Genomic DNA, 14,280 nt, shown 5'->3' with positions numbered 1-14,280 from the left:
CACCTGGTTATTTGCTCCACAGTTGGCATCCTGTTGTGATCATAAAGAAGCCCACACCTGCTTTTTTCCCCTCCCCTGAAAGCACCTAACTATAAAGCACTTGACCTCTCATTCACCAACAACATGCCTAATTTTGTTATAACCTAAAGGGGTAAAGCATTTTTTTTCCCTCTCCTGCATTCCTCTTTATATTCAGGGGCACACGACAACACAAGCTGCCTGCTTTTCTTTTGATGAAATTCAGAGGAACCTGACTTCTGGCCTGAAATACTTTGTGATGTTGCAGCCTCAGTGGTTCCAGAGTTGTAGCATCGAGCTCCAGAATTAGTGCACTACAGATGTATTTTTGTAACAGTTTGTTTATTGTTATTATTGTCGCCGGCATTATTTCTGCGCCTTGTTTTAGGGCTGAGGGAAATATCGAATTAAGATCTTGCAGCTGTAATTAAATAATTTTTTTCCTCTCTGCACATTAAATGTAGGGCAGATTCAGAAGTGATGAATTAGGTCTCGTAATTTTAGATATTTCCCGATGAAGGTTTTAATGAGAAAACATGAGCAGGAATAATATCCTTGAAAGTTAAATTAGAGATTCCAACAATTATAGAAACAATAACAGTCACTGCCAAAGAAAATATTGTACTTCCTCATTAAAACAGAGGCCAGAACTGCTGTGCTTTGTTTTCCCTCGGCTCTATTTGCTGCATCTAAGCACTTTTCGCTGGCAACACATGCTTAGGATTTATCAGGCTTTTCTTTGTTTTTTGCTACATACTTTATCTATAATGTTACAATGTCAGACCTTCATATTAAATGCGGCCAATGTTTCAAATAATTAACACAATGTTCACAACAATTTGAGCAAAAGGTTTCAGACAACTATGAGGACTTTTCTTCCACTTTGCTGCCAAATTGATGACTCAAATGTATGACAACACGTCATATATGTCTTTGTTTGATAAGTTACTACAGCACAAGTAATGGCTGCATTTGCTTTCAAATAATTTGTCAAGTGTCAGGGTACAAAAGGTTGGTGTAAATGGCAAAAATTGTCCCCAGTGTCAAATGTTTACACTCGCTTGACGTGGTTTCTGCCTCCTTTTCGGGTCAGAGATGACGTGAGTTCTTCCTAAATAGGTTCTGACATGTAACACTACATGTAACTCCTCTAGTAAGTAGTGTTAATGTAATGTGTTAACAATGCTCACTGTTGTCGTTTGGGTCATTGCTGCACAGATTAGAATCATCGTATTTATTTATCTTTGTCTGTGCTGACTGAAATTTATATTTTCATCAAATCCTGAAATACTACTTCTCGTTCTTCTTGAGGATACTCAGCTATTTGTAGAGTCTCACTCTTATTGAGGCGAGTTCTATAACTTTATACACAGAAGATACTATTACTATCACTATATTTGGTCAGGTCTAACTCGCAGAGATGATTGCACTGAGTACATGAAACAGAAATCTTTTTTTTTTTTTTTCCATTTGACCATCTTGTAGAATTAATTTTCCGTCAGCTGCAGTTACATTTAATGAAAGCGGCTGTTACAGCAAATAAAAAGTCTGGGTGCGTCAATCTGAGCTCTACCTCCTACGTTATTGAAACACTAGTTAAGTTTGAACTAAAATTTTATATGAAGACCACACTCAGACTGAATATGATACATTGTTAAGCCATTGCACTGCACTTTCTAACTGCACAGTGGAAGCATTTCTCTTGCGGTCTTGTATTTCGCTGATGTAGTTAACTGGGGCCATTTGGGCATATAAGGTCATATGCAGCAAACGGTAAAGAGAGAGGGATGGTTACTATGCAGATGCTGACGATCTGGATAATAAACCAAGCCGCTCTTTAGTTGACAGGAACACAACGTGTCTGATAGGTGAGAGATATCGGAAGGGGAGCCCTGGAAGCTGTGTGGCCCTCGGGGTCTGATAAAGGAGACATCAGCAGCTTTCAGGGGGGGCGGGACTGGACAATACTGAGACCTGCCATGACTTTCCTCCTCAGCTGTCTGACAGCCCCGTGAATCCCATACCGCTTCGGCATGAAATCAGTGTGTCATGACAAATCTCGGGATTTTCATTGTGAAAAATAATAAGACTTTATTATATTTTCACAATGTCCGGATTGCAAGATACATATATATATATTTATTTTTTTAAGACTGTTTTCCTCAGCCACTGAATCAACAGTAACTCGTGGTGTGTGAAAGATGCTCCAGTTAAATCCGGGGGGGAATGAACCTTTCCAAGCAGAACAAATCAAACTAAAACATTTTATCGAATCATCTAATTGGCTGTTAAAAAGAAGGGAGGGGGTGACTGTAGAGTTAGCATTAAGATCAGAAAGGAGAAAGTCACTGACTCATGTCAACCCTTGATTTGAATGTTCGCAGCAAATAAACAGTCTTTGTCACAGTTTGCCAACACAGTTACCATTGGTATTCCTGTCTTATATTCAGATGCAAGAAAGTTTTGAGTGTTTTCAGATGCTTTCACTCACTGGTAGTCCAGTCCAGTGTAAACACATCTTTAATGGATGAACCTAATGTTGTAGCTCTGTCACACTCCTCTTCTCTCCAAACACCTCTCTCCCTCTCTCCTTCTCTCCCTCTCTCCCTCTCTCTCTCTCTCTCTCTCTCTCTCTCGTATATATTATATATATATATATATATATATATATTATATTATATATATAGATCCCATCTAGAAAGAAACATGCTCTGATAGAAATTACTGGCAGACTAAGCTGACGCCAGAGGAATCCTTACATAAGTACATAAGTCACAGGGCTTTTTTCTTCCTCTGAAAGGGATCAAAGGGATCAAATTGAAAACTGAAGCTATATTAGAAGTTTTAATGAATCAAAGTCATTTAATAAGACTGGCTAATTCATGAGCAAATCTTATCTCTCCTCTGTATAGTGTGTAAAGTCTGACTTTGCACTGGCTACATATTTCACTGGCCTTGTGTGACACAGGATAATTCAGATTTTTTTTTTTTTTCTGACAAAAGGAAAGAAGCCATTTGTGCTTGACTGCATGTGGGGGCCCTGTGAACCAAACTGAAACAAATTACCATGCCATGTTTGGTTAATGATACATGACCTGTTTGTCTCTACCTAAGGCCCTGTGACTTGGAGCACATCTTTGAATGTTTCTTCTCTTCTTGTATTGAGAAGCGAGCGACCGCATGATGGGCAGTGAATTCAAATCTGTCTTTTTAATGCTGCTGCTGCTACTGCTGCTGCTGCTGCGAGGTGCTGGCATGAAAGTTTGGACCCAGGCAGTTAATCCAACATTGTGTAGGCGCTCCTGATATTTGGCAAACATTTCTATTTTCACAAAGAAAGTGAAGTTCGGGAACTGACAGGAGCTTGGTTAGGAGTCATCCAGCTCCACCGTGAGCTGGTTTACTGGAGAAAGATGTTGTTTTTGCTGGCATCCTCCACACAGAGTTCCTTCAGACTGCTGCCTGCGCTTTACCATTCATCACCATCTGTGGTGTGCTAAGCACTATTGGCAAACCAATATTCCCACACAGGTGCTGCCCAGGTAACGCTGTATATAAGGAAACATTTGTCTCCATCTTAAGCTTAGTGTGTATTTTACTTTTCCTGTCTGCGACTAACACAATTCACATACACATACACGGGTTTGGCTCTGATTCTGGAAATGTTTTCAGCTGTGTCTGCCTTTTTCCCAAGAGACACACATAACGATGTCACCACATGCCATTAAAAAAAAACTGAATTAAATAATTTTCCAACTGTGTGATACATCTGGCTACGGTTCTAAACTATTTTATGGTAATACAATCAGCGATTAGTTGGGTTTTCACACCTTAATTAGAGAATTATTAACACGAACAAGTGGAATCATTTATTGATCAAACATGGCAACAGTTTCAATTAATTTGATAACTGCACAATGAAGCAAAAATGAACCTGACTTGACCAGACGTCTGATCTGGTACACAGTACAGGAAAATATGGAAGCATTTCATTCTGAGGAAATGACTTCTAGACCGAATTGGCAAACCTCACATATTAGATATGGCTACATATCCATTGCGGATCAAACAGGTATGTGCAGACAGATTGAGTATGGTGCTTTTTACCTGATCGCAGTTGTTTGATTCGCCCATTGCTGCTGCTAATATCCACAGGGAGGAAATCTTTGAACCAGTAGATCTCCGGGTCGGGGTTACCACTGGCTGCACACAGCATTGTAGCTGTACGTGTCCTCTCCACCACCTTCAGCTGGGGCCCCATGTCTATCGTGGGGAAACCATGGGGTATCTGGTCCTCTGTGGCACATAAAGAGACAAACAAACATTGGCACTCCGCTGGACACGATAAGGGATTTACACAGTTAAGATTTCAGTCACTCACTGGATGTGTTTGTCAGCAAAGACCCAGCGATGAGGTCTCAGCTCTCACTCTGTAACTTTGAGATTGTGTGGTTTCATGCATGAAGTTCAAGCACAGTAAAATCCAGCTGTAAGTAGTGCAGGGCCACTGCATGACTAATTTCTCTGCAGAATTTCTCGTCATGGATCTGTGTTAACACGAGCAAGGGCCTTGCACTCTTAGTGCCAGGGAAATGCTTTCTGACAGAGAAAGGCCACTACCAAGCTCACGTAATCTGAAACGCTTAGCGCAGTCAAATGCCAGGACTGGAACATAATAATAATATCATGGGCTGAAAATCCCATTTCACACCCCTGCCCATGCTTCACAGAACACAGCAACAACTTTAAACAGCTCTCCAGCTCTCTCTCTGGTGCAATATGAATTATGTCGTAACTGTCCCATCCAACAGATGAACGACTTCTGATTTTTTAAAGTCGACTGATGACGCCACTCATAAAAAAACAGCAGAAAGAAATGCCTTGCAACAATGAAATCTATATTCTTGACCTGAATACATATTGTAGTCTCAGAAAAAGGAAGCTACTGAGACTTTTCTGCAAGTTTCTACAATCAGCCGTAGCCCAAGCCAATACCATAGACATTTATGGTGCATTCACTGACATCAAGGACAAGAAACAGGCTTTACAACCACAACAATGTTAACTAATAGCACAAAATAGAGCTGAACATTAACACATGTGGGCTGCAGATATATATGCCCTATATAAATCAGCACAGTCAATAGCATTTCATAGTACTTCAGAGTGTGTTGATAATATTATAATAACATTCCACTGAAGCTTTCTCCGCGTACTGCAGATAAAGGTCTAATAACTTTCCCACTGAAATTCACCGGCAAATTGTTGATTTGCAGGCTCCTTCAGTCTGTTACCGCAGGACGTTTGATGAAGTTGATAATTGGCTGCTGTTGAGAGGATTTGGACCGTTCCTCTGCTTGAGTTAGCAGATACGTTTTCATATGAGTGTGCACTGCAGTAGTAGTTTTGTTGTATTTCAGGACTAACTCACATGTTTTGTGTCACAGTAGCATGAGCTTAGTCCTTAGCCCTCCTACATATTTCAAAGGATCATGAATAAATTCGGCAATTCCAACAGAATTACTTTGTGAAAATTGCATTTACAGTACAAGTTTATTTTTACAATAAGTAAAAAAGTCTGAAATGTGGCTGCTTTATCACGACAGCTGAACAAATAAATTTAAACAATAGATAAATGTATTTTAATAAATATTTAGCAGACACTGAAAGTGGTCTACGGTGCAGTATATCTAAACTGCTGCAGCACATTTCCAAAAAACTCAGTAGGCTGCTGAGGTTTACCGGCTCCACGTCTGTCTGATTCTGATACAATCGGTCTCTTCATTATGCTGCAGCATACGGGCAATAATTCAGCATGCAGAAGTAACGAGAGCCACTATCAGCAGCAGCCGAGTCCCGAACAGTCCCAGCATACGGTAAGCTGTGAGTGGAAAACATGTCAATTTGTCACTGTCTCACAGTGCTTGAAGCTAACTTATGCATAACTCCTGCTGAGTTTATGACATGTTTCAAAGCTGTGCACTTTAGTCCCAACTGATGTTTTTTTTTTGTTGTTGTTGTTGTCTTTCAATCCCAATTGAAAGTCATAAGAAAGTGACACAGTAGATAGGAAAATTAATACATGAAGTCAAGGTCCATCTTTAAAGATCACAAGACACCTAGATAGCCATGGAAGCGTGGAGGCATGCTTTAATGCGTAAGTATAAGAAATCTATAATAAGTATTCAAAAGTTACTTTGTTGTTGTTCTTGTCTAATTGTCCTGACTTTTCTTCGGTCAAAGGATCAATGCCCATCTCACTTTCAGGAGAAAATCTATTTAACCTGGAATACAGCTGGATATTATGTCGTTACGGGCAATAAAAGGCTGCAAAGAGCAAATACTACATTTAACAGTGCAAGTAAAGCACATCATAATATAGTTGAAAATAAAATATTTCATTAAAGACCTGGACATCATGAATGGTCTTGTTTTTGTATGAATAACTTGGGAAACAAACAGCAGCCTGTTTTGTTAAAGGGTACCCTTTAGGGGAACCATTCATCCACGTCAACCTGCTACCTCCATGGACCTTGGTTTTCTCTAAAATAGAAATGATGCAGAATTGTCAAACATTTCAGGATGCAGTTTGACAAGCTCTCCGTGCCTCACTGGGACTGCTTCTAATAAAGAGCTTAGAATGGGCTGTGACAAAAGGAGGAAAAGATGGTGACAGATTTAAAATGAAACTCCAGGGACTGAAGGAGAAGTAACAGGCTGGCTGAAAGCTAGTGGAAGACTCCCAGCATCATCAATAAGCCGCTTCACTCCACACAGTGAGCAAATGAGGCCACTCATTTGATGTGACCTCAGCTGGCAGTGAGGTGGAGCAAAAACCAAAAAGGGGCATAAGACCATAATATTTTAAATGCTTTAAGTGTGACATTGAAGTAAATCACACACTGTCGACACAACACATTCCTAGACATGTGTGGTTTTGTTTCTTTGTGTTTTATCCCATGTAAAAGTCTTACTGTGTTACTATCCATATTCAGTAGAATTCGACAGCTGCAGAAGCTTTCAACTACAGAGAAAAAGAGAAAACAAACTAAAAAAACTAGAATAAAACTAAAGATATAGTCTAAGAAGTGTGGCGCCAAATCTGGGCCAAGCATTTCATTAATTATTCAATTAATTATTGAAAAACGGTCTGATACTGAAAGCTCTCACTTTGAACAACATTGTACTCAAACTAAAAGGAAGTATGGAAAGTTTAGTTGTGGAATGCTTTTGTGGAATCACTTTCATTTATATTTTGATATTTGAGTTAAAAAAAAATATCTGATCTTGTCTTTTCTTATTCACATCTCTTTTTTTGTCCAGTTTTGAATCTCAACTTTCTGTTTCTTTCTTTTTTTTTTCAAATATTTTAAGTATTTTTCAGTTTCATATTTTTGGCCTTGGTTTGGTGTGGGGCCGTGACATGAACTGAGAGGGGTTGTGGAATTATGGGTGACAGCGCAACAAGGACATCTGAGGACATTCCTCAATAATGTTGCCTTCAGGAAACATTATGGCAATTACTAGATATGTGACTAACCACTCTCATTAAATCATGTTTATGCAAATAACCTGATGCAAGTGATGAAGTTCCACATTTTTAGATAGCTAGATATTCTAATAAATTGCCCAAATATTATAATAATGGATAACTGTTGTAACATGGGACGTGGGACATACCTAAACAGACATTTGTCAATTCGGGAAAATAGCTGTGTGCTATTAGCTATTTTAAACTCATTGCACAATTTCAACTATAACTTGTATGATCAAACACTAGTTTGTGATCTGGATTCAAAACTCTGTATCAACGGTAGCACAGAAATGTAATTTCTTGGTACGAATGCTGGTATGTGTATTTCTATTTGCGAGCACCAGGTAGTCACGTAATAGCCGGAGCTGAGGAATTCTGGCCCCATTTGCTGGTTAGAGGTGTGGAATCGCATATACATCAAACAACATTGTAAATTATTAAGTTCCAGGGTCTTTTGTTGGGCTTCTAAGCTTGATAATCAAATTCCAAAAGTTGGAAACTTAAAAGAGCTTAAAAAGTATCGAACGCTGGTAAATCAAACAATCTGGACATTGTGTATTTTAAAAGCATCACTGTTCAACTTCATCTCTTCCAGGAACCAATTATGCCACTGGTTCCTGGAAGGACTGCAAGTTGTTTCAGCTTGGATTTCAAATCTCTCAGGGAATCCGGGAAATGGTGAAGTGTGGTCCACTAGATGGCAATTATATTCCACTCGTTACATGTATTGCAAACCAACTACATTTCCAAAAAAAGCAAAGGTGGCATTTTTTTTTTTTTTTTGTCTGCATTTGTCTACATAGTTAAACACCACAGGGTGTCAACATTATATTAGATTGATGCAGTTATATTGTCGTAGCTGAATATTATATTTTATTAATATTTTAAAAGTGGCATCTTTTATTATGAGTCCCGTGTTTGTTTTACTGGCTGACTCAGATATTTAAAAAAAACTGCAGCAAACTGATGAAAAAGTAATCCATCCCAGGGAGGCTGGGGCTACAGCTTCATTATCCTTGCAAGAGGCTATGGCCAACAGCAACCAATGTGAAACTGAGCTCCTGAGAATGACGGATGGTGCCTTTTGGTCAAACTTTTTTCCATAATTCATGAACTGAATTAGTCTGAATTTCAGTGTGTGCTGTTTTTTGTCAGGGACTGATCCCAAACAAGATGGAGCCTGTGTGGCTACATTAAAATGAAGTCTTACTGCACACTGAGGTCATGGCTTCTTGTCGTGGAGGTACACCAAACAGGCATAACATTATGACCACTGACAGGAGAAGTAACATTGACCATCTTGTGACAATTCAATGTTTGGCTGGGAAACTTTTGGACCTGGCATTCAGAGACACAATTAGACGCGTGCCACCCACCTGCACCAGACCAGACACCTTCACCCATAGCAATGACTCCTTGATGGCAGCAGCAGGATGGAGTCTTAAAGTCAACACAGGGTGTTGGCAGTTGTGAATTTGTGTTACTCTGAGTCGTTCTTTGGAACAGAAACATTCACGGATAACTGGAGGCAGCTTGCACTTATTCACAGCTACTGTGTCGTAGATGTCACATGCAGTTGTGGTATTCCATTTATGTTGTTTATCTGTTGTTCTAGTTGAACTGTGAAGTAATGTTTACTTATTGTACACAGACTGGTATGCCCTGTCTGAAGTGCTCATCTGCAGGAGCTGTGCAGGTTTTGAAAGGAATTGAGCATCAGCTGTCTCCTGATACATGTGGGTACAACGATAATGGCAACTGAGGTTACTCAAACTAGCATGCATCCTCAACACTTATTAGTAGCCTTCTATAGTGGCCTTTTTAATTAATAATATTCAAATGAGAAAAAGTGTAAGTTTCACAAACCAAGTGACATACATTGGTTAAGGGCAGTGTGCATATATGGAGAGCTCGTCACATCTCACATAGAACAGCGCAATAAATATAAATGAAAAAAAATTGACAAAAGACATGGAGATTGTTTTATTTTTTATCTTATTTTAATCTTTTTTCCCCCTTGACTCGTATTCTTATGTCTTTGTCTGGTCACATTTATGTTCTCTGTTATCTTGAGACTCTTGGACAAAACAATTCCCCTGCGGTGATCAATAAAGTAATCTCGAATCTTGAACTGAGACATGGATAATTTTTTTTAGTTTACATGCTGTTGCAGCCTGCTGAATCCAGCAGGAGTTAGCATCAGCCTCAGGTGCACAGATAATTAATGATGGCAATGGTAGAGGTAAAAATTTGCGCCCACTGCTCCCACACAAAGAAGGCTGTGCTTGCCGAGGTTTGACTGAACTTCTCATATCAGCAAAACACTGCAAGAAACAAGCAAAACGCTGTTTGTCACAACTTTCTGAATGATTAAATCTATCACCTGTCATTAATCTATCATTAATTTCATTACTTATTATTAACTGAGCAGTGTTATTGATTCACATTTGGTGCCACAGAGCTGTGACCCTGTTGAGTCTGCTAAGGTTATTCTGACAAGTGAGGCAGAAAACCTTTAGCGTCCTGCAACGTGGGCTATGTCGCTTCAGTTAGTGCTCAAAGTGTGGTCATTTTGACATTGTCTCTGGTTTTCTTTTCCAGATGGCCATCACTGAACACATCAAAACCTCTGACCTCAAGAAGGACATGAACAAAACCTTCAAGGAGAAATTCCTCCACATACCTCCACAAATTTAATTTATAGTAAAGATGATTTTACATGTAGCTTAACTTGTTTAAAATGCAGCTATTTTTTTTCTTTACCAACTGCTTTCTCTAAATTTCCTCCTTCATTCATTTTTCTTCCTCATTATGTGTCTGTGCAGCTTGAAAAGACAGATAACACGCCTGCTCAAGATGAAAGTGGGTAAGAGGAACCCATGGTCGTCCATGGTGTTCATCTACTCATTCATGCAGCATCCTTAATAAAAAAAGTAAGAATAAAATAAAAAACAACCTTCCCGCCGTCCAAATGAAAACAGAAAAAAACTTGTAGTTGAACAGCACCACTGCACAGCATACGTGGTTGTTTTATATACCAAGATGTGTTAAGATATTTTTTCTAACAGCTCCGTGAACTGTCACATGTTCTCATTAGGGGCTGAACTACTTTTTAAAGTCCACTACTACATGGCAAAAGCCGACTCTGACTAGTCGCCAATGACGGCACTAATATAAACACAGTAGAAAAAAATGCTTTGCGAGAGTGATATATATATATATCTATATTCTTGACCTGCTACTGAGGCATTTCTACAAGTTTATTTAAGCTTGAACGCACCAACACCATTAACACCGTCAGTCTGACACTTCTAATGTGCGGCTCTCGCTTGGCAAACTCTCAACTCACCATAACTTCTGTTTCTCTCATGGTGCATTCACTGACACCAAGGACAAAAAAAAAAACTGTCTACAACGACACCAATAATGCCATCTAAGAGAACACAATAGAGCTGAATGTAAACTCATAAAATCGACTTGTCTGTACAACCCCTAGTTCTTACTGAGTTAAATACTAGGATTTTTGGTGTTATGTTTGTCGAACTGTGAAAAATTTGCACTGCTTGCTATAGAGGTTTCCCAAACCTCTATAAAAACTGTTAATTTTTGTGGTTACAAAATTTAAGGTGCTTTATGTTTGTGTTTTCCAATTCTGCATCAACTTTCCATTCTTGTAAATCATGTTCTCATAACTCATAATTCTTAAAAATTGTGTACTGTACTGAGGTAGCACTAAATGATTTAGCATCACCTTATAAAGCCGTTACTTATAAATGATAAACATTTGTATAGTTTGTTGCGGGATAACTTTAAAAAAAAGTATTCGATGGGATATGTTTTGGATATGATATCATTCGTAGTATCCTGATAACTGAAAAAGAAAACAAATGCCAGAAAGTAAAATGTTAGCAGTCCACCACCTGGTCACAGGGAGATTATGGTCATCCTGTGTAATAGGAATGGAAAAACTCACTTACACCCCTTTAAATTAAATTAATGTTTAATACACTGTTATAGGCAGTTACAAGTGCAGCATGGATGCATTCCTGCTTACTGTAATTGTGTAAAGTGGCCTGGCTAATGAGAGCCAAATGAGCCAATGTGCATACTGAGCTGTGATATGGTGTTCTGGCTTCATGTGAACCAAACATTTAACAGATCACAAACAGCCTCGGGACAATAGGAAACCTGATGGGCACTGATTGAAGAGTGGAGTTTAGAGGTGTAAACAGAAAACACACCAAATGAAATGCAAACAAAACTTACAGTTAAATACCGTACACACCATGATAAAGGCCATGAGGCAAAGAAAACTTTTCAGTTTGATTATACCAATGTACTAAGGAGAGTAGTTGGAAGTACATATAAATATATTGTATCTGTAATTTCTGCCTTTGTTGTTATCAAAAGGCACATATAAGCTCTTTAAATTGAAACTATAAGTGCCCATACAAAGTGTTTGGTGAAAGATTCAATACAACAACCTTATATTGGACATCATATCTATAGGAACAAATAGCAGGTTCATATTGCAGGACCCAGAAAACATGGGACAATTATCAGTTTCCTGGTCGTATTTATGATTGTATTTGATTTCACATCACACCTCAAGAATTACAAAGATGCAAAAAACTAAAAGATTCATTGTCTATAAAGATAAAACTTAATTTTCTGTCGCTGAAAGTCTCTCTTAGCCAACATTTCATTTTGCATTGTTGGCATTTGCTCGATAAGTGCTGGACAGTACCGCCGATACTAACAGAACCAGACTGAGAACAACATTGGAAAAAAGAAATACAGTTTCTGACTACCCAAAAAGGCTGTGGAAAAAGTTGCTGCGATAGACAGGCTGAGAAAAAGTTGAGAACAACAAGGTTTGTAGATTGGTGCTGCTAAATGATACCATATTTTTGTAACTTTCTTGCTGATGCCGGCACAGAGGAAGCGCAGATGCAGCCAGGCTTGGAGAATTTCCCCTGATGCCTGCACCTTTACACTCCTGGTGGTGCAAACAGACGGGCCTGTTGGGCAGCCTGATCACTTACACTCCGGACTTTCCCCGAGTGGCCGTGGCTGCAAGGGAATATTTTGGACATGAAACAATGGTGCTTATGATGGGAACAGTCAAAGCAGAAAGACTATACTTTTCTATGTCTTCATCTTCTTCTGCTGGGCACATTTCTTCTACACATTTCATAATATATTATAGTAATATGCAGATGTTTGTTTAAACAATCAGCATGTCTGCAAAGAGAAACAAGATGCTCCCATGTAGACCATGCTTGTACTGTGGCAACTATTTCCATAAATTTCCACAAGGATGGAAATTAGTTTTCACCCACGATAAACTATGACCCTAACCAACGACAGCCAAGTTGATCTCACTTATACATGTTACTATTTTAAGGCTCATTATTCTGTTGTTGCTTAAGTGTGCGGCTGACTTACTTTGTGTACGCTAGTCAGTGCTTTGGAAGAAAATGCTATATAAATACAAGACCGTTTACCCTTTGAATCAGACAAAGACCTTGCCAGTGCAATTCAGTTTCAATGCTTTGACACTCTTTGACACTTTTTTTCTTGAGAGTCTGGTGGAGCTAACATGAATCGTGGTTGTGTGTACATAGCAGCACTTAAAATACAAGGTATAAATTTGCAGGAAAAAAAGATAGGAGAACGGTAAATTTGAGTTGGCTTGTGCACATACTGCATATGCAATTGCCTTTGTACTTTCTTGGCCTCAAAGCACCTTGAATTTTTTTGGGACTTGGGGAAATTTTCACCAGCAAGGAGCAGACAGACAGAGGGTAACCTACGAAACTTGGAAGGGGAAACCAAATGCGTCTCTGGGCGTTATTATGTCTTTTCGCCAGTCCAACCACTCTGCCCATCACTTTAATCAAACAAAAGCCAGAGTGCCTCTCCGGAGGAGATATACGGTTTAAAGAGGATCTTCCTGGCAAATTAAAAGAGCCAGTAAATGTGTGAGGAGAGAAGGTGCATGGGGTGACTGGCAGGAGAAGGCAGAGAGGGAGAGATCTTGGCAAGAAAGTCATATCTGCCAGTTGCTTCACCAATTAAAAACAAGCAGCTCCCACATGTTCTGTGTTCCATTCTTATGGGAAACATTTAGTCCAGCAGAAAAAAATAAAAATAAAAATACAAACATACACATAAAGTCTGCAAGGTTATGGGGGCCTTGAAACCTGAAATACACATAATGATGTTTGATATATTTCTGGTCTTACATTTGGATCATTAAAGCACATTTCTACGCAATCTGGGAATAAGATTCTGGTATTACAGAGATTTCAGCCTGGTGGTGATAACAGAAGGATGGTGATGTTTCTGAGAAAAACCCATTGAGATTCATCCTCTGATGATCTTCAGTTACCAGAGCTATATTTCAGAAACTCCAGAATAGCTCCAGACTCTGCAAATGTTCCTGTCCCAGCCAAATGTTAGGGTTAGGGTTTTTTTCATATACTCCTAGATAAGAGGATGAAAGTAAACAATTTACCATCCTGGTTGTACAAAACCAGGGGGTCAAACAAACACAAGGGACGAATTACAGACAGAGACCACGAGAAAGCATCATAAAGCTCACAGACTAACAGACCATATGGCAGATGAATAGTGGTGTGCAAGGGGCATTTGAACTGCAGCATCTGATCAGCAGAATGATATCAGGTCTGTGTACGAGGCCTGGGAACAGCAGGTGACATAGC

The 14,280-nt window shown here is 39.2% G+C and overlaps 1 protein-coding gene across 29 annotated transcripts in view; it reads right to left on the bottom strand.

The window, feature by feature from the left end:
- The window catches only part of ptprfa (protein tyrosine phosphatase receptor type Fa), a 211,834-nt gene that overhangs the window by 99,689 nt on the left and 97,865 nt on the right, over positions 1-14,280 (bottom strand). For all 29 annotated transcript variants that reach the window (XM_047588233.1, XM_047588235.1, XM_047588241.1 and 26 more), the window contains exon 5: positions 4,126-4,314. In XM_047588233.1, the coding sequence (XP_047444189.1) occupies positions 4,126-4,314 (189 nt within the window). The remainder of the gene's footprint in view (positions 1-4,125; positions 4,315-14,280) is intronic.

Source organism: Mugil cephalus, chromosome 6, assembly GCF_022458985.1.
Source record: "Mugil cephalus isolate CIBA_MC_2020 chromosome 6, CIBA_Mcephalus_1.1, whole genome shotgun sequence".
NCBI lineage: Eukaryota > Metazoa > Chordata > Actinopteri > Mugiliformes > Mugilidae > Mugil > Mugil cephalus.
Note: the sequence above shows the minus strand (reverse complement) of the source record. Positions and strands in the feature narration are given on the sequence as shown.